Below are 19,734 nucleotides of genomic sequence, written 5' to 3'. Positions count from 1 at the left end.
TGATATATATATATATATATATATATATATCAATCAGTTCATCGATTTTTCCTATAATTTTCAACATTTTAAGGTCAGAAATCTAGCAGAGAAAGGAATCTACCGTCCGTTGCTAAAGGACAGCCATGTGGGTTCCCACGAGGAGCTTGTCCCAATTATTTTTATTTTTTTTTATTTTTGTATAAATTCGTGTTCCTCATCTGATCCACATTTGCGCCTCTCCTTCTCCTTTTTTGGGGACGATTTATTAGCGTTTACAGCTTTGTCTCTGAGAAAAAAATAAAATAAATATCTTGATTCTTTTTTTCTATCAAAACATGATATTTTTTTATGCGCCATTGAATTGTGTTGTCCATGAGCTTTATGAAAAATATTAGTATCACTTACACACAATAATCGTAGATATGTTGTATCATATAATCGAAAGCATGTGTTATTATATATCTGATATAGACATTAAAGATCTTTAACAACCAAACTTAGAACACATGTGCCATAAGAGTTTAAATTTGTATACTTACATACATATATATATATATATATATACATCCATTCGAAAATTTGCTCCAAGATTTCATTGCAGCCATTTTCTTATTATTATTATTATTATAAACAATTTAATTGAAAAAAAATTAAATGACTGCAAAAAGGAGGAAGAAGACGGCAAGGTGTCACGGGTTGTGACAATTTGGACAGTGGAATAAAGAAAGGATGGGTCCTCACTCCTCAGCTAATCCAACACACGATTACTTTAATTGATCTCCACCCTCAGAAAGTAATCACAGCCTTACAAAGGCACATTCCATGATTAGCTTTGCCCATCATTACTAGCTAATCCATCTTCTTTGTGATTTATTACCCAAACTTTGTGTCCGAATATCATATTTTATTTCCTTTTTTTTTTTTTAATTTCCTTATTTATATGCCTAAAATTTTGGCACATTCTGTGAAGTTTGTTTCTTGTTGAAGAAGAAGCTTTGGATTTTAGGGCGAAGAATAGGCTATGAATATAGTGATATTAATGATATTTTTGTATAAATTGATTATAAGCTAGCGGATAGCAAAGCTAAATCGAGGATAACCTAAAATTAGGCTGTTTAAATTTGCTTTAGTGTTGTGATTTTAGTTATAACTTTCACATTTTGATCTCTTTTTTTTTTAGAAATAAAAAATAAATATTATGATTTTCTTGTAATAAAATTATCAGAATATTAAGACCTTGATGATTGTCATGTTTTTTCATGTTTGTTTAAATATATCTCGCTATCTATATGATTATTTTATTTTTAAACGAAGTTTTTAGTTATAACCGACACTGCATTATTGTGTTTTTTTTTCTTTCATAATTTTAAAATCAAGTAAGAGATTATCAGATCGAATTACTATAGAAAAATGTATTTTGAGTATTATATTTTAGGTTATAAACTCTATTTTTTAATAGATTCATAGATTATTCTACTTCTGAATTGAAAAAAAAATCAATAAAAGCTAACTATTTAATTAGATTGAGAGACCTAAATTATATTTTAACCAAACTTTAGAATTAGATGCCATTTGAATTTGTTGTATTTTTTTTTAATCTGACAGTTTAATCGAATATTTCTAAAAATATCAATTAAATTAAGTGCATGAGTTCATTTGATCGAATATTAGTTTCAATGTAGGATCGCCTTGAATCCTCTTTCGAAGCGGTTTAAATGAGTGTACGCACACATGCATGTTTCGTACGTCCCAAGTAGGTAACTTTTATAAAATCATCATCATCATCATAATGATAATAACAATACTAACAACAACAACAACAACAACAACAACGCTATCTATATGATTATTTTATTTTTAAACGAAGTTTTTAGTTATAACCGACACTGCATTATTGTGTTTTTTTTTCTTTCATAATTTTAAAATCAAGTAAGAGATTATCAGATCGAATTACTATAGAAAAATGTATTTTGAGTATTATATTTTAGGTTATAAACTCTATTTTTTAATAGATTCATAGATTATTCTACTTCTGAATTGAAAAAAAAATCAATAAAAGCTAACTATTTAATTAGATTGAGAGACCTAAATTATATTTTAACCAAACTTTAGAATTAGATGCCATTTGAATTTGTTGTATTTTTTTTTAATCTGACAGTTTAATCGAATATTTCTAAAAATATCAATTAAATTAAGTGCATGAGTTCATTTGATCGAATATTAGTTTCAATGTAGGATCGCCTTGAATCCTCTTTCGAAGCGGTTTAAATGAGTGTACGCACACATGCATGTTTCGTACGTCCCAAGTAGGTAACTTTTATAAAATCATCATCATCATCATAATGATAATAACAATAATAACAACAACAACAACAACAACAACAATAATAACAACAACAACAACAACAACAACAATAATAATAATAATAATAATAATAATAATAATAATAATAATAATAATAATAATAATAATAATAATAATAATAAAAGGAGGACAGAAATGAGAAATGTATTGTTGAATGGGTTGACATGACGGTCACGAGTCGATGTCGTGTTCCTGATTATATTTGTCCCACCCTTAGCTTTTGTTTCCTTTTTGTAAATTATTTTTCTCTCTTTTTCGGTATTTGTATTTTGATATCCTAGTAACTCTAATTAAAAATAATAAATAAAATTTATTTACATCTAAAACATATCCCATGACCCCAAAAATCAAAATCGACGTGACTATATTCATCATAATTATTTTTCTAACGAAAAATTATTGTTAGATTACTTTTTTATATATAATTCCTTTTTGACATTATTCTTCTTCTTTGTTTTGCAAAAAGTGGTGTGGAGTCCAAGAACAAGGAGTTGATTTGACACATATATAGCACAAAGAGAAAAGCCAAGGATTTTGGTTTAGATATCACCAAAATATTCAAATTATATATTAAATTATTTAGTTGACAAACTTAAATTTGAATTTATTTGGATATTCAAGAGGCAGGATGAACACATTGTCTCAAAGTGATGTTTGTCCATATACATATATTGGAATGTTTTAGATTGTCACTACTCCAAGAAATTTGCATTTGAATCTATAGATATCGTTATAAATATCATTTTCCATTTTGTGTGTGTAGATATTTTCTTTATATATGTAGACATAAGCTTTATTATCATAAATTCTAAAAGATGTAATTGGTTGAATTTCTATATCATAAAAAAACTTTGTCATCATACATTTAGTATTTACTATCTAGATATATACTTCGTTCCCTAAACCATCATGATTATAAATAAAAAACAATTTTTTTTTATCATATCCAGATTATATTTTGTTGAAAAAATATTAATAGTTTAAAAATGGTGCACATGTTTTCTAATAATTAGTAAAAGCTCATACTTTGCTTGTTCCCTTATCTTTATGGGGCAGCAAGACGAATGGTGTGGAAAAATATATTATAGATTTTCAGATAATCCATAATTATATTTTTATATGATTTTAATATAACGTTGAATATACATTTATCATGGTCGTAAAAATAAAAAAGGGTAGAAAGTTGGCAGCCTCCTATTGATTGAGCCAACTCAATGCACATTCAAACACATGAACACGAGTTTTCGTTACTGTTATGTTCTATGTAAACTTCACACAAACAAAATGAAATCTTTAATTTCGCTTAATTTTCATTATGCCACCATTTAATCACACCATATTTTATCATTTATTATATTTTTCGGTGTCGGATTTTACACTACAAATATTTCAATTCAAATCCTATTACAATAGGATAAAAAAAAAACTCATATTCAACCATTGTATCCCCTTATTAAATCATTGATTTATTACCCGAATTAGTACACAGGTTTTTAGTAGTGGTGGACATGGGCGGGTACCCGAACATTTTAGAGTATCGATCTCGATCTCGGTGTCGCCGGATTTTTTTTTTTATCGAAATGTCTCGATCTTTATCTCACGAAATCCGGGTACTCGCGTCACGAGACCGGGTATCCGTGAGACCCGAACCCGAGTGTAGTTAAAAAAATCAATCAATCCAATCATAGGCTATATATTTAACAGATTAACTCAATGATTAAGAATGGAATAACATCTATCTATATATTTAACAGAGAGAAAAATATAAATAAGATTATGATTGAGGGCTGACGTCTGAATAGGCTACAGTTGGGGCCCAAATATAAAGTTTCATGGACGCAATTTTGCAGAACTTGGGCCAGTGATTGATGAGAGTGTAAATACATAAATAAATAAATAAATAAAATAGTAGAAGAACGACCACAAAAAAAAAAACCTTGGATGTAAATGATAAAGGAATCAAACACATGGAGAAATCAAATTGAACCGAAAGGAACTCCAGATTCTGCTGAATGGTAACACTCTAAATTACTTCCAGCTACAGGGTCTGATGCAGCTTGGGCTTTGACCATAAACATCTGTTTCGAGTTCTGCATCAAAGCACAAAGAGATTGAAACCTTTCTGTCTGGAAAAAAAGAAGAAGATAACGGTGGAAATCTAAAACCTGAGAGGGTGCTGCCTGCAGTTCCACTCGTAGGCTCTGGTCTGCAAAGAACAAAGCGGAAGTCTTGAGTAACTTAGAGTCTCAGTTCATCAAAAAAGGAAAAAAACAGGAACCGATGATTTATCGACTAAACCTTCAGGCTAAATAATGCAAGAGAAAAAGGCTGAAGCTCACGAGGTGCCACAGATGGAGCAGAAACCTGAGGCGTAGCCAAAGAAACCCAATAGTTTGATTAGGAAAACTGACACTGGGATCACTAGGCGCAACATACGGATAAACACTTCCTATCTCAGATTATTGTGCAAATTAAAAAGCTCTGATCTGGTAAACCTTAGCAGAGCATATTACTGATGTCCTAACCTTGATTAGCACTAGCAGGTGGTGGGGATGCAGTTGAAGAAACCTTGCTCTATAGTTTGTCCCAAAAGAAATAAGCAGATAAAAATTTAGATCACAGTTTAGAACCCCATTGAGCCTTGGCACATCGGTTAAGTTGTTGCCATTGTGACCTTAGATTAGAGGTCACGCGTTCGAGTCTTGGAAGCACCCTCTTACAGAAAATTCCACAAGCTAAGATTTGCCTACAATACACCTTTGTGACGGGACCCTTCTCTACATGCTTTGTGCACTGACTGCCCTTTTTGGAATCCCATTATCAATACTATGCTGACTGAAAAATAGATTCTGAAGAGAATCAACAAGTAGAGAACTTTCCCATGCTAAGTCCAACCTAAGAAAACATGATGACAATAAAACCGTTTCTCAGCAAATTTGTTTCTCTTCCAATGCAGTTTCATCATTGAGAACCTTCCCTTGGTGAATTAGCATCTGCCGAGAACCGTTTCTGTAGTCTTCTTAATATCAGTAACCTAAGGCCAACAAAGATTAGTAAGCCTTCAACAATTTACATACTCGTATTAACAGTAACTGTCTTTATATATACTGCCTAAAAAGCTTTCTATATGTTTTCCTCAAAATTTACCATATGGAAACATTCTTAGTCTACCAAGAATCGATGAGGTTAGAGCAAATGCGCGTATACACGAAGCAACAACAAGTATTTTCAAACTTTTTCAGGTGATGGGAATCAGGATTATCTATCTATAAGTTCCTACAAGTGTAGTTACTCTCCAAGTGAAAATGAAAGTATAGACCGACACTCATCGAACCCTAATCAAATTCCAATCGATCACAGTCGCAAAGCAGTCCCCAGAAAAATTCAGCCCCACAAAATCAGGAGAATAAAAGCAAAAGCCATAATTTCAAATCAAAGACTCTAACGAGAAAACCCTAATTCCGGAAAAATTCAATCCTCCAAGACCAAATAGACCACAAATCAAAGGAATCGCAAACCCACCACCGAACAGGAAGGATCAGATCTAAAACAGATTTCTTTGCAGAACACCAAAAGGACTAAAGTTCGGGAATCAAAGCACCTTATCCTCCGGTTTTTCTTCGATATCGAAGCTCGTCCCCTTGAGAGTCTTCACGGAAATCTTCATCTCGGAGGAGGAAACTTGCAGAGAGAGAAGAAGAACGGGGGGTTTCTGTATGGTTTATATACAATTACACATCGCAGTGTTGAAGCGTTTCAGTGTATCCATCGTTCCTTTCACAGAGATTAAACGTAATATGACCGTTGGATTGAATTGAAAAGGTGCATCACATTAATTAGGCTTATATTATTATTTTATGGATTTAGGTTTAATTCTGTATTATTGGGTGGAATTTTATAATATTTTAAATGTTTTATTATTTGGGTTTTTGCAACGTATATATATGTTAGATTGAATTAGGGGACTGGGGTTTCTCTTTCGACTCCTCTCCTACTTATTAGCGCCGCTCTCTTCGCCGCCTCGAATTTCCGGCGATTTTCCTTCGTTTTACTTTCGTCGAGCTTCTCCGTCCCTGTCTCCGTTCCTGTCTCCGTCGAACGAGGTAAGGATCTCTGTCTCTTTGTCGGTCTTTCGATTTAGGGTTTCTTCGCCGGCAAGATTCCGTCTTTTCCGGCGATTTAGGGTTTTGGTCTTCCTTGGTCTCCTCTGTTGGGGTTTCCGGTTCTTCCGTCGGTCTCTCTCTGTTGGGTTTGTTTGGGTATGTTTCAATGTTTGCAAAGAGGAAAGAGATCGATTCTCACTGGGCTTCGTTGGTATTCTCGGTGCTTGTATTTTACTTTTAGAGCGGCCAGCCAAACCCAAGATAATCGTAGAGAAGAGATTGTGACATTGAACTCGAAAAATTGTGCATAAAACTCTGCCAAGGATTCTAAACCAAACTTTTCAAACATTGAAACCGAAGCTTTTTCAGGAAGTACAGGTCTTGTGTCTGCCAATGATAGTGGGTAACGGGTTTGATTGCAGACAAATTATACGTTGTTCGACACCACAGTTATGAACTCCAGAACTTAGGAATGAATTTTCTGTCTTATGTGTATGAGCGTTGTGTTGCTATCTAGCCTTTTCTTGAAGCTGTTGTAGATGAATTTCATGCCCTTTTAAGTATGGATTGCCATTGGTTGTGTATGTGAACTTTATGATTGAAGTTGGTTAGCTAAGGGATACTTAGAAGAACAAGTACTTGTAACGTGAGGACTTGTGTTTTTCATTTTATGTAAGGATTTAGATTTGTGTGACTTTGGATTAAAATTGTTGATTTTGTAAGATTTCATATGAAAGTATGTATGGAATTTTTATGGAATTTGCTATTTGGCTTGGAAATATTGAATAGGTTGCTGGAAATTGGATACAAGACACGGGTTGGGTTCCCACGTGTATCTGACCCTATATTGGGATAATTGGCCCATGGCCCCATGGATCTCGTCAGTGCCGAGATCTATCCTAAAAATGGCAGATACGCGCTTGGGCCCACCCCTACTTCTTCATCTTCTCTATTTGGGTTTTTGGAATTAGATCTGTGGTCGGTGAAGGAGTTTCAGGTTTAGGGTAGAAAAGTCTATTCTTCTTCGTCTTCTTTGATCTTATATATATGTAGGCCAAAAGCCTTAACCTAGTTGCTCTCAACAGATATGTCTTTTCTCTCTCTTCGTGTCCAACGCGAAGCCTCTGCCCAGACGATTCCTCTGGAGAATCTCCCTCTTAAATTGGGGATGTTTTTTGACCGTTTCCCCAATTTGGCAGCTTCTCCAATTTTCAGTTCAATTGTCAAGAAGGTAGTCTCTGGATAAAAACATGTATATTTTTTACTTAGGAGATCGAAAGATGGGTTCAAAACTTTTCTAGGTGTTCAAATTTTTAAATTTTGGGGTGTTGTATTGTCAGGGTGAAGAAATTGAAGAGGAAGAGATGGTGACAGCTCTGTCAATGGTGTTTCTTCATCCAAAATATACAGCTCCCATGACCTATTACTTCTCTGCCGTAATCAGACTTGTTTTAGATAAAGTTGTGAGCCTTCTCCAGCTAGTGGGTGATCTGAGATCAAATCCTGACCATTCCGATGATGAATCGCTTCTTGATCATTTCGTGAATAGTGGTGTTGGGATAATTGATTACTATGTTCGACATGGACGAGGTTTGGAACTTCATGAGTGTGCTTGCTTGGCCTTCAGCCGTGCCCTTCATTTAAATATGTCTTTGTTAGGGTGAGGAAATTCTTTAAGTTGTAATCTCTTTTCACTTATTAAAAACTAGATTATACACGATGATGACATTGTCATTGTAAAAAATTCGGTACAAAGACAAAATGCTGTTATTAAAAATTTGTTTATGTTCCCTAAAAGGTGTTTACTTTGTTGCAGTTCTGTCCTAAATTATTTCAAGTTTGCTCCAGCACCTCATGAACGTCTTGTCAACGAAATGAACTCAGGGATATATAGAGAGGTAGATTTTCAGTATGTTTGACAGTTGTATCCTTTTGAAAGGAAGAAAACATCATGATTCTTCTTGAGGGAGGATTAGTTTCTTTCCTGCTAAGGTTTGTTATACATTTTAACTCACTGGGCTGTTTGTCCTTTCATAATCAGGTTGCATCTGTATACTTGCCTGGTGTGCAAGTAACATATCGTTTTCTCTGTATTAGTCGTGAAGTTTTCTCTGAGTTATGGGATTGGTCTTGTTTCTACGACTCCATGAGGAAGCTTTCAGAATGTTCTAAACAACAAAGAGATTTATCGGAAAAGCATAGGGATGCTATATGGGTTGGTGAACAAATTCTTTCCTGTGTCTTGATATGGAATGACAGAGCCACAGAAGAAGTAACAGAACGTTTTGGTCTTGGAAAAGAAGAAGCATTTTCAAGCTTATTGCGGTAGTCCCTCATCTAGCTACGTTGAGAATTGTTTTACTAATCTGTTAGCGATTCGTCTCTAAAGAATTATTTTCTTTGATATTTTCAGTTGGCAGGAATTTTGCCAGGATGTAGAAATTGAGAAGGCTGGATTGTACATTGAGTTTCCTACCCATACGGGGCTGGGGTCATTGAAACGGTGCACAGATTTCTACCATCCTAGTAATCTGGAATATTTGGCTAACTGCCCGCAATCATCACAGCTAGACAATCTTGAGCCCTTGCGAAAGATTCGGAGGCTTGACGATCGGTTGGTTCTCATCGTGTTAACCTTTTTTTTTGGCTCATGCAAAGTCCTTGCATTTAGTTTTCCTTTTTATCTTTACTTGAGAATTTTTAATTACTCCTAGCTCTTTAATTCAGGGGTGATAGATCATTTTCTGAACCATTTGCCATCAACTCTAGAGCGAAGAAAAGTTATGAAATGGCCTCTCTAGCTGTTAGTCAAAAGCGACCTGTTCTTCTATATGGTCCTTCGGGTTCTGGTAAGACACATCTCATTCGAAAGTTGGCTGAAGACAGCGGGAGCCATGGTATGATCTATTCTTATTGCATATTATTGAATATTGGATTCGAATGTTTTAGGTAATTGGCTAACGATTGAACAGATACTTTGTGGTTTGTTCGAGTAACAATATCTTTCTATAATCAGTATTTGTTGTACGTATTCATTCTTTACCCGATGCCAGATGGCATACAACCATGTTGAGGTGTAGCTGTACATTCTATAACAATGCTGCTTTGCGACTCGTTGTTTTATGATAGTTCTTGCACACGAATGCCTTCTAATTATATTGATTGCTTCCCTTCCTTTCTTTTCATTGTTATAGTTATATTTATCCACATGGATGACCAACTTGATGGGAAAACCTTGGTTGGCACTTATGTATGTGCCGACCAACCTGGAGAATTCAAATGGCAGCCTGGTTCATTAACTCAGGTGTGTTGCCTTTTGGAATAACTATTATCTATTTGCCTCTTTCTGCATTTTTACTATTTGTATTTTCCCTCCTTGTAGGCTGTCATGAATGGCTTCTGGGTTGTTCTCGAGGACATTGACAAAGCACCATCAGATGTCCCTCTTGTATTATCACCTTTGCTTGGAGGTTCAAGTTCATTTGTGACCAGTCATGGAGGGGTGACCATTTTCTCTTTACTGCTCTTTGAATTGTTCTGTTATGGAAGAGCTGTTTATAGTCATTTTTGGCCTTCATGCTTCCATTCTATTATTGTTTTTTTTTCCTTTTCTGATATGTATCAGGTTTTCTTCGCTGTTTAGATTTTGTTCAAAATTTCAGAGTCTCAAATAGTTTGTCTTTTTCAGAAAATACAGATAGCAGATAATTTCAGACTGTTTTCAACCATATCTACCTCTGAGGGCAGCATATCAAACATTAGAGAAGGTATATTTTGTGGTCATAAGTTTCTGTGGCACCTTACAAGGTTCATTCTTTAGTTCTATTGTTCTGCACTAGATCTGCTCATATGTGTTCAGTGAATGTTTTTGTATAGTTTCACCAGTGCCTTGTAGTGACAGCAGTGAGTGTTTTTCTACTTTTGTGAGTTAGGTTTGATATATACAGGTCTAATTCAGCAAGAGGTATATAGATTTTTTGGTAACCTGGTAATCCTGGTACTTTTTTGTTGGAGCTTTGCTTCAACCATAAGTCTGGAATGTTGGCCCTTGTTAGAGAAGTGGATAATCAATCAATTGAGAATATAATGTCCTTTCAAGTAACACACCTAGCGGGATATATGTAATATATTCTATATGTTTTGACCAAGAATAGTTGAAGTGGGAACATTTTTTGATAGCTACAGTCCTTAGGCATTCATAAAGTTTTTACTGTGTTGTTTTTCTGTCATCACCAGAATCAAAACTGTTACTTCATTATGTGAACGATATTTCAAAGTAGTATATTTGTTATGCTTGTTTTGTTGGAATGTAGGTGGAAGTGCTCTTAGTCCTCTTTGGAGGAGAATTCTGGTCCGTCCGCCGGATACAGAAAGCTTGCAAAGTTTGCTTGCTAGATATCCAAGCTTGGAGCCTGTTTCCAAGAAATTCATTGGTAGGTCCTTGCACATATTTGCATTAATTGTGTGAGGGTTTTATTCCTATGGTTTAATTTATTCCACCTTTTGCAGAAACATTTGAAAATGTTAATTCTGCACTTTGTTTGCAATTTACAAGTTCGCGGACTGAAAACCCTACTTCCTTCAGATCTCCAAATAGATTTTCACTGAGGTGAGATCCATGAGGTTTCCTTTTACTAATACTTTGGCCATTTTAGCATTTCTGATCGTGCCTGCGTTTCTGTCATTTCCAGAGATTTAATCAAGTGGTGCGAACGAATTAATGGTTTGTCTTCGTATGACAACAATATGATTTATCAAGAGGTCTCGTTCTTGAAGTTATGCTTTTCTGATTTGCTTAGTTTAATCTTTATCTTCATATTTGACATTTTGGCGCTTTGTCTCAGGCAGCTGATATATTCTCTGCTTCTTATATGTCCTCTCAAAACCGGATGACTGTTAGTCGAATTATTGCTAGCATTTGGAATGTTCCTGTTTCTGAGGTTCAGTATAAGCCTACAATTCAGGTACCTAGTCTTCTGGATTGTCTTGACTTGCATCTTGCCAGATTCTTTTCCTAATTGTGTGATAAACTGCAGGATTTTTCTGGAATTCTGAAAATTGGAAGAGTTTCTCTTGAACGTGGTGAAACTGCGGTGGGTTTAAGCATGTGTTTCTTTATAACACCAAAATTCATCAATGGAATCTTCTCATGGTCTGTTCTTTTTGTTGCAGTCACATGATAGGTCGAGATTTGTTGAAACACGCATCTCTATGCACTTGCTCGAGAAAATAGCTCGATCTGTTGAGTGTAATGAGCCAGTTCTCTTAGTTGGGGAAACTGGTACAGGGAAAACAACATTGGTGCAAAATCTGGCTTCGTGGTTGGGGCAGAAACTCACTGTTCTGGTGTGTTGCGGAGGATATTAATTTTTTGTGACTTGTTAATCCTTGTAGTTTCCATGATGGTTATCTAATATTTTGTACTGTCCTTATAATCTTCCCGCAGAACTTGAGCCAGCAAAGTGATATAGTGGATCTGTTAGGTGGTTTTAAGCCTATCAATGCAAAACTCATGTGCACATCTCTGTACAATGAATTCAATAAATTGGCAAGACTATCAAGGATGAAGGTAGCTTCAAACCTAGGTTTAAAATCTTTTACTTTGCCTTTTGTACTTCTAATAAATCATTTTCCTTGTTGGTATCCAGGATGATTCAGGAATCATGAAATGGCTGCAAAAACGTTTTAGGGCCAGGAACTGGGAAACATTTCTGAGTGGATTGAAGAAAACTATTGATTACCACACTGGAGACAATAATGAAAAAAAAAGGTTTGGATCTTGTAGGAAAAGGAAGAAACAAGATGGGATTAAAGATTGGGTTGCTCTTTCAGGCAAAGTAGAAAAAATTCGTCAGCAGATTTGCTCAGGTGGAATGGTATTTACCTTTGTGGAAGGTGCTTTTATAACAGCTCTCAGAGAAGGACATTGGATTTTACTGGATGAGGTCAACTTAGCCCCGCGTGAGATATTGGGCAGACTTGCTGGTGTTCTTGAAGGGGCAAGAGGTTCGCTTTGTCTTGCTGAAAGAGGGGATGTCAAGGGCATTATGAGACATTTGAATTTCCGTATATTTGCTTGTATGAATCCAGCCACAGATGCTGGTAAACGAGAGTTGCCGTTCTCCTTCCGCAACAGATTTACAGAGTATGTTGTTGATGATGAATTGTGTGATGATGACCTGGGTATTTTTGTGAGGCGGTTTTTAGCTGGACGCGGATCTGATAGCAAGTTAGTCAGTAACATTGTTTGCTTTTACAAGGAAGCTAAAAGGTTATCTGAAGAAAACTTGCAAGATGGTGCAAATCAGAAACCACAGTATAGCTTGAGATCTCTTTACCGTGCACTTGAGTATGCCAGAAAAGCAGAAAGCATTGCTGGATTTGAAAAGGCATTATTTGATGGATTTTCCATGTTTTTCCTCTCTCTCTTGGACGCTTCTAGTGCTAAGATCATGAACCACATGATTATAAAACACATCTTACGGAAACATAGTTCTCCAGTTTCATCCTTTTGTCCCAGCACCTACTTGGGAGAACTATGTCATGAATCCAGCTCTGATGAATTTGTGAAGAACTATGTCATGACAAAGACTGTAAAGAAGCATCTTGACCATCTGATGCATGCCATTTTTATTAAAAAGTATCCTGTTCTTTTACAAGGACCAACATCCAGTGGGAAAACAAGCCTTGTCAGATATCTAGCAGCATTAAGCGGGCACACGTTTGTCCGAATCAATAATCATGAGCACACAGATATCCAAGAATATTTGGGCTCCTATATGACCGATTCCTCTGGGAAGCTCATATTTCATGAAGGTGCATTAGTGAAGGCTGTTAGGAACGGGCACTGGATAGTCTTAGATGAACTCAATTTGGCCCCGTCTGATGTTCTGGAGGCACTTAACAGATTGCTTGACGATAATAGAGAACTTTTTGTGCCTGAACTGGGCGAGGCGATTTCAGCACATCCTCATTTCATGCTTTTTGCTACCCAGAATCCACCTACACTATATGGTGGACGCAAAATGCTTTCGCGTGCTTTTCGTAACCGGTTTGTGGAGATCCATGTTGATGAAATTCCAGAAGATGAACTCAGTATAATTCTTAAAGAGAGGTGCCACATTGCTGAAACCCATGCTTTGAAAATGGTTGAAGTGATGAAGGACTTGCAACTACATAGGCAAAATAGCAAAGCTTTTGCTGGAAAACATGGATACATAACGCCTAGAGATTTATTCCGATGGGCTGATCGTTTTAGGATTTTTGGAAAAGGTAATGAAGATATAGCCAGAGAAGGGTATTACCTTCTTGCAGAGAGGCTGCGGGATGACGCAGAGAAGCAAGTTGTTCAAGAGGTTTTGGAGAGACATCTTCGTGTTGCTCTTGCTGAAGACGTCTTATACAAAAGAGTGAGTTTTGTTTTCTCTTTTAAAGATACGGGTTGGATTAGTATTAAAAGCTTTTTGAGATCATTTGTCTAATAGTATGTCGTGCAATTAATTTTGCATACCAATTGAAAAATGCTGCTTAAATTGTTTTTGCTTCTTAGTGATGTGTTGTCTTCTGGCGCTGCAAGTGACTTTTATTTTTTTAATTTTTTTATTTTCATGTCTGGTCTTCTAAATGTATTTATATTATTTAAAGGAGCTGTCACTGTGAGTTTGATTTTATGAAAATTTTTGCTTTTTGTACTTTCAAGTCCACTAACATTCTTTCCAATAGGTGGTATTTTAATTGCTCAGTTGATCTACTGCATCGTTACCGCATTTGCAAGTCGTACTTTTTATCCTGTTGTAGTTCGCAATTTTCTGTTCTTATATGCCTCTTTTCTTTTTCACAGGATATGTTTGGTTTGGATAAATCACTTCGTTTGAGAGATATCATGTAAATACTCATTCCCTCCTGAACCGTTCGTTTACTGAGTATTTTTGTTTTCCAGTTTTTTAATTTGATCTTCACTGGCTCTGACTGAATTTCTTATGCTACTTGTCCTATTTTGTTATACAGGCAGAGTAGAGCTGTCACCTGGACTAAAAATATGTGGAGATTGTTTTTTCTTATTAGGCGTTGCTATGAACTGCGTGAGCCTGTTCTTCTTGTTGGTGAAACTGGAGGAGGCAAAACAACCATCTGCCAATTGCTTAGCCATGCTCTGGGGCTAAGATTGCACATTCTTAATTGTCATCAATTCACGGAAACTTCTGATTTCCTTGGTGTAAGCTTTTTCTTTTTAATCTAACGCTTATGAAAATCTTTACTTTTTTTCTTGTTTGATGCTCATGCATTTTTTTTTTAACTCAGTGATTAATGACCATCTTTGTTAGGGGTTCTTTCCTGTCCGGGATAGATCTAAATTAGCTGCTGAATACGAAAACCTTGTCAAGAAGTTGAAGCTCTCCAAAGCATTGACTCAGCTTGACCAAGAAATTGTAAGTATTCTGGCATTTATTTTTGTATACTGGTGTTTCACTATGTTTTCTTCTCTAATTGGAGAGCGTATCATCTTTAACATTTTATGTACAGGACATTTCCGCTGATATTAATGATGCAGAGTTGTCAATTAAAGCATTGGATGCAGTTCTCGAAAAGTACAGAAATGATTTGACGATGGATACAGGTATCCGGCAGCCAGATTTTGATGCTTTTGTGAAAATGAAGAACGATCTGGTTGTGTTGTATCAGAAGTGGCGTGCAGTCTTTGTTTGGCAAGATGGGCCCCTTGTGCAAGCTATGCGAGCTGGTGATCTCTTATTAGTGGATGAGATATCTTTGGCTGATGATAGTGTGCTAGAGAGACTGAATAGTGTGTTGGAGCCTGAGAGGAAATTGGTAAGTAGTTTCTTATAATGAGTGTTGATGCTACCACCTTTGCCCTCCTGCATATAGTATTGTTGGCTTGCACAATGTTACTGAATAAGATCTGCACCGGTTTCTTACCCTTGTGATCATATGTTGTTATATTAACCGGTATTCATATTTTCATCGTAAAGCCAATCCTCAACATTATTATCGTTTCCACTCCTTCCCATTTTTTGTTTTTAGATTTCTTCATATTTCTGTATGTTTGGTTTTCCATTCACATGTTATGGTATTCTTTTTATCAATGCAGTCTTTAGCTGAGAAAGGTGGCCCTGAATTGGAGGAAGTCGCTGCCCATGAAAGCTTTTTGGTTCTTGCTACTATGAATCCTGGTGGTGATTATGGAAAGAAAGAATTGTCTCCGGCACTTCGCAACCGATTTACTGAGATATGGGTTCCCCCTATTAGTGATATCGATGAACTTACAAGTATTGCACTTTCTAGGTATGTCATTTTCCTCATATGCTAATGGTATTGTCTTTTTATATATAATCTGTTTGCTATATTAGGAAAATTCTCTTCTTTGCAGCCTTTCAGAACCAAAGGATCCTAAAATTGTAGGTCCCATTGTGAACTTTTGGGAGGTATGTAGCACTCTTCTTTTCTTTCAAATTCCCCTTCCTACATTAGAGCTGTAATACAAGCCTGATACTTGATCTTGGAGGTTTATAATAAATATAATCTTACAATCCATTAAATGGGTTAGTGTTGACAATGCGCTTTACGTGTTTGATTTATCAGCATCGTAATCATTAGTTTCTTTTCTCTTGGCGTCTTAATGCTGTTTTTGTTTAAAGATTATTTGATTGCTTACTTTAGCATCTTAAAACTATTTAACATTTTTTTAACCCTATTGGAGGTTTTTTTATTGGAGTAGCAATAAGTTCCATTGACATCTGAATGATCTGTTCCTGCTGCAATTATAGGTCTTTGTGTGTCGTTCTTTTTCTCTTCTCCCTATTCTTTTATCACTAAGCGCAATATCCTTTTTCTGTTTCCTGGTAGCAGTATTTTGTCAAGATAGGTTTCTATGTTACAGATTATGTACTTATGATTTTTTTCAGTCTATTAATTTTTGAACTTTTTCTGCTGCAGTGGTTCAATCGATTGCAGATTGGGAGAATGCTCACAGTCAGAGATCTCCTCTCTTGGATTTCTTTTGTCAATGTCACTAGAGAAAACTTAGGACCTGTATATGCTATTTCTCATGGGGCATTTCTCGTGGTACTTGATGGTTTAAGTTTAGGTTTGTCCCCGCCACAATTCGGAATATCGTAAATTATCTTTTTGAATTTGCTTTTTCAAGTCTTATCCTTCTCTTCAGGAAAATAGTTGATATGCACCTGATGTGCATGGCTTACATAAGACCTCTTTAATCTTCTGCATACATGCTCATAAGCCTAATGTGTCTATAGCTTGTGTTGTATATGTTAACTGAATCTTATGGATCTCTATGTCGAAACTTAAAAAATGGCAGACGTAATGTGTTTGGTTCATTCTGTCTTACAACTTTCGTGTTTTGGTTTTCCAAGGAACTGGTTTTTCTAAGAGAGATGGGGAAGAGCTGAGGGAAAAATGTTTCTTGTTTCTTTCTGAACAGTTAAAGGTATGTTTTGTCTTGGTACCTAAATACTTCTGTTTTCGTTTTCCATTTTCCCATCTCATGTTATTATAGGAGCTAGGATATTTATTTCCCAATATATGGGCACAAAATGAAAAATCTTAAGCGGCGTTGGATAATGTACAGTGATGCACACATGTTCATAGGGTGTCCATGTGTAAAATTTCTGTGATGCTCCTGGTTTGATTTTATATATCTCACGTTCCTGCTACTCCTGTATACTGTCCTTACACAGGTTTTTGCTAGTGATACATTACCTTCAGAACTTTCCAAACTGGAGCAATATGGCTGGGGTGATTGTGAAACAGTTTATCAGGGAAATAAGAGTGTTTTACGTGGGGATATGTTTGGTATTGATCCTTTTTACATCAGAAAAGGTGAGCTAGCTTCTGGTCATAGTATCCCTGCAAAAAATCTGCATATTTTATATGGCATGCTTGATTGAAACATTCCATTCAAGTCATGAGATCTGTCTTCCTAGTCTATTTCACTCTGTCTGGTTTAGTTCTTGACATTGCAAAAGATCTTATTTTCTTGTTATATTTTTTGCAACTTGTGCATTGTCTGCTCAGGTGATGAGAATACCGAGACTGGAGGATTTGAATTTTTAGCTCCAACAACTCGTAAAAATGCCTTGAGGGTATTGCGTGCAATGCAGCTTTCTAAACCTAGTATGTCAGTTTTTATTGTCTTTCTTCTTCTTGCATTTTGAAAATTGTTAGATTTTAAATTGGATTATTTTGTTTTTGTAGTTTTGTTAGAAGGCAGCCCAGGCGTAGGAAAAACAAGTTTAATTATGGCGGTGGGTAAATATTCTGGCCACAAGGTGGTGCGCATAAATCTATCAGAGCAGGTTTGCTTACCTCTGCCAAAAATCAGTTATCTGTGCTATTCTGTTAACCGGGTAATATAGCTTCAGTTGCTTTGGTGCAGACTGATATGATGGATTTGCTGGGTTCAGATTTGCCAGCCGAAAGTGATAAAGAGATGAAGTTTGCATGGTCTGATGGAATCCTCTTGCAGGTGAAAGAATACTTGACATTGATGTACTGTTTATGAATATTGCATATTCTCAACTATCTTATTTTCATAGGCGTTAAAGCAAGGCTCCTGGGTTTTGTTAGATGAACTTAACCTTGCCCCACAATCTGTTCTGGAGGTGAGCCTTTAGTCTGCCAGTTTTTTTTTCATTACATTGTTCCCATAGTACAGCATGTTTGAATCTTTAGTTTATATGTGGAGACTACCTAGTAAAGGTTGCTAAGCACAAGACATCTCTTCAGGGTTTGAATGCGATTTTGGATCATCGCGCTCAGGTCTTCATTCCAGAACTTGGTCGTACTTTTGAATGTCCTCCTACTTTTAGAGTTTTTGCATGCCAGAATCCTTCTTCTCAAGGCGGTGGCAGAAAAGGTCTTCCAAAATCTTTCCTTAACCGATTTGCCAAGGTACAGTTTCCCTATGTTCGTGGATGACATGTGCGTGCCTTGATATGTTTCATATTATTCAATTGAAAATACCTACTGTCCCTCTTTTTATTGGATTCAGGTTTATGTGGACGAGCTGGTGGAAGATGATTACTTTTTCATCTGTAGCTCACTTTACCCATCTATTCCCCGGCCTTTGCTTTCTAAGCTTATTACTTTTAATAGACGGTTGCATGACGATACAATGCTAAGTCGTAAGTTCGGTCAGAATGGTTCACCTTGGGAATTCAATCTGCGTGATGTGATTAGATCCTGCCAAGTTGTGCAAGGTAGATGCATGTGTTGCTCATTTTTTTTCCAATTTAATTGTTTTGGTCGGTCCCCAGATCACGGTTTGGTTATAGACTAAATGCAGTTTTCTTTGTCGTCTTCAGGGGCAGTGAACGACATTGAAATTGACAACTTTCTGAATGTTGTTTATGTTCAAAGAATGCGTACTGCAAATGATCGCAAAGAAGTTCTTAGTATCTATGAGGGGATTTTTGATCGAAAACCTTCGATAAACAGTTATCCTCGAGTTCAGCTGAATTCTTCCTACTTAATTGTTGGAAGTGCTTCTATTAAAAGGAACTTCACTCAGTCAAACATTTCGAGTGAGCAACTGAAGATTTTGCCTGAAATCCGTCAGAACTTGGAGGCTGTTGCACATTGTGTGCGGAATCAATGGCTGTGCATTCTAGTAGGACCATCATCATCTGGGAAAACTTCACTGATCAGAATATTAGCTCAGCTAACAGGATATGCTCTTAATGAGCTAAATCTCTCATCTGCCACTGACATTTCTGATTTACTTGGGTGCTTTGAGCAATATAATGCCTTCCGAACTTTCAGGTTGATTGTTGCTCGAGTTGAGCACCTTCTTAATGAGTATAGCAGCTGGTTATTGGAATCTTCCTCAGAGACCTTCTTAAGTGAAAGGAACAACTTAGTTTCCAGCTGGCTTTCTTTTTTATCTACTCTAAACTCCTGCCTCCTGGAAGGTTCTCCATCCTTCCTGAAGGACTCTTATAGCCTTTCTGACTCACTCTCTAAGTTAATGGAGATTATAGCTCTTCTAAAGCAGGCAGTGGATGAAGGCGCTTTGCATGCTAGTTGCTCAAAGAAGAATCTGGACCAAATCGTGAAGACAATATTGAAGCTGCAAACTTACGAGAAAAAGCCGACAACAAGATTTGAATGGGTGACTGGTATGCTGATAAAGGCTATAGAAAATGGAGAATGGATTATCCTAGAGAATGCAAATCTGTGTAATCCCACGGTAAGATAGTTTTGGTGGTTCTTTTCAGCTTCTTATATCCTACTATAATTTCACTTTTT

General features: G+C 36.2%; 1 protein-coding gene across 1 annotated transcript in view; it reads left to right on the top strand.

Moving 5' to 3' along the window:
* The first annotated feature begins 6,329 nt into the window (after nucleotides 1–6,329).
* The window catches only part of LOC104807245 (midasin-like), a 28,966-nt gene continuing 15,561 nt past the window's right edge, over nucleotides 6,330–19,734 (top strand). Inside the window, exons 1-34 of the mRNA XM_010532441.1 lie at nucleotides 6,330–6,450; nucleotides 7,536–7,681; nucleotides 7,791–8,110; nucleotides 8,267–8,348; nucleotides 8,492–8,775; nucleotides 8,864–9,064; nucleotides 9,178–9,347; nucleotides 9,645–9,754; nucleotides 9,833–9,952; nucleotides 10,139–10,217; nucleotides 10,764–10,883; nucleotides 10,960–11,059; nucleotides 11,142–11,211; nucleotides 11,295–11,414; nucleotides 11,487–11,543; nucleotides 11,623–11,796; nucleotides 11,897–12,019; nucleotides 12,099–13,859; nucleotides 14,291–14,334; nucleotides 14,458–14,665; nucleotides 14,775–14,879; nucleotides 14,974–15,279; nucleotides 15,560–15,753; nucleotides 15,839–15,893; nucleotides 16,405–16,555; nucleotides 16,842–16,915; nucleotides 17,166–17,307; nucleotides 17,503–17,601; nucleotides 17,683–17,783; nucleotides 17,864–17,953; nucleotides 18,024–18,089; nucleotides 18,214–18,378; nucleotides 18,479–18,686; nucleotides 18,792–19,675. Of these exons, the coding sequence (XP_010530743.1) occupies nucleotides 7,538–7,681; nucleotides 7,791–8,110; nucleotides 8,267–8,348; nucleotides 8,492–8,775; nucleotides 8,864–9,064; nucleotides 9,178–9,347; nucleotides 9,645–9,754; nucleotides 9,833–9,952; nucleotides 10,139–10,217; nucleotides 10,764–10,883; nucleotides 10,960–11,059; nucleotides 11,142–11,211; nucleotides 11,295–11,414; nucleotides 11,487–11,543; nucleotides 11,623–11,796; nucleotides 11,897–12,019; nucleotides 12,099–13,859; nucleotides 14,291–14,334; nucleotides 14,458–14,665; nucleotides 14,775–14,879; nucleotides 14,974–15,279; nucleotides 15,560–15,753; nucleotides 15,839–15,893; nucleotides 16,405–16,555; nucleotides 16,842–16,915; nucleotides 17,166–17,307; nucleotides 17,503–17,601; nucleotides 17,683–17,783; nucleotides 17,864–17,953; nucleotides 18,024–18,089; nucleotides 18,214–18,378; nucleotides 18,479–18,686; nucleotides 18,792–19,675 (6,927 nt within the window). The 5' untranslated portion in view covers nucleotides 6,330–6,450; nucleotides 7,536–7,537. The remainder of the gene's footprint in view (nucleotides 6,451–7,535; nucleotides 7,682–7,790; nucleotides 8,111–8,266; nucleotides 8,349–8,491; nucleotides 8,776–8,863; nucleotides 9,065–9,177; nucleotides 9,348–9,644; nucleotides 9,755–9,832; nucleotides 9,953–10,138; nucleotides 10,218–10,763; nucleotides 10,884–10,959; nucleotides 11,060–11,141; nucleotides 11,212–11,294; nucleotides 11,415–11,486; nucleotides 11,544–11,622; nucleotides 11,797–11,896; nucleotides 12,020–12,098; nucleotides 13,860–14,290; nucleotides 14,335–14,457; nucleotides 14,666–14,774; nucleotides 14,880–14,973; nucleotides 15,280–15,559; nucleotides 15,754–15,838; nucleotides 15,894–16,404; nucleotides 16,556–16,841; nucleotides 16,916–17,165; nucleotides 17,308–17,502; nucleotides 17,602–17,682; nucleotides 17,784–17,863; nucleotides 17,954–18,023; nucleotides 18,090–18,213; nucleotides 18,379–18,478; nucleotides 18,687–18,791; nucleotides 19,676–19,734) is intronic.

Source organism: Tarenaya hassleriana, unplaced genomic scaffold (genome assembly GCF_000463585.1).
Source record: "Tarenaya hassleriana unplaced genomic scaffold, ASM46358v1 Cleome13, whole genome shotgun sequence".
Classification (NCBI taxonomy): Eukaryota; Viridiplantae; Streptophyta; class Magnoliopsida; order Brassicales; family Cleomaceae; genus Tarenaya; species Tarenaya hassleriana.
The sequence above is the reverse complement of the archived record's forward strand: the minus strand, read 5'-3'. Positions and strand labels throughout refer to the sequence as shown.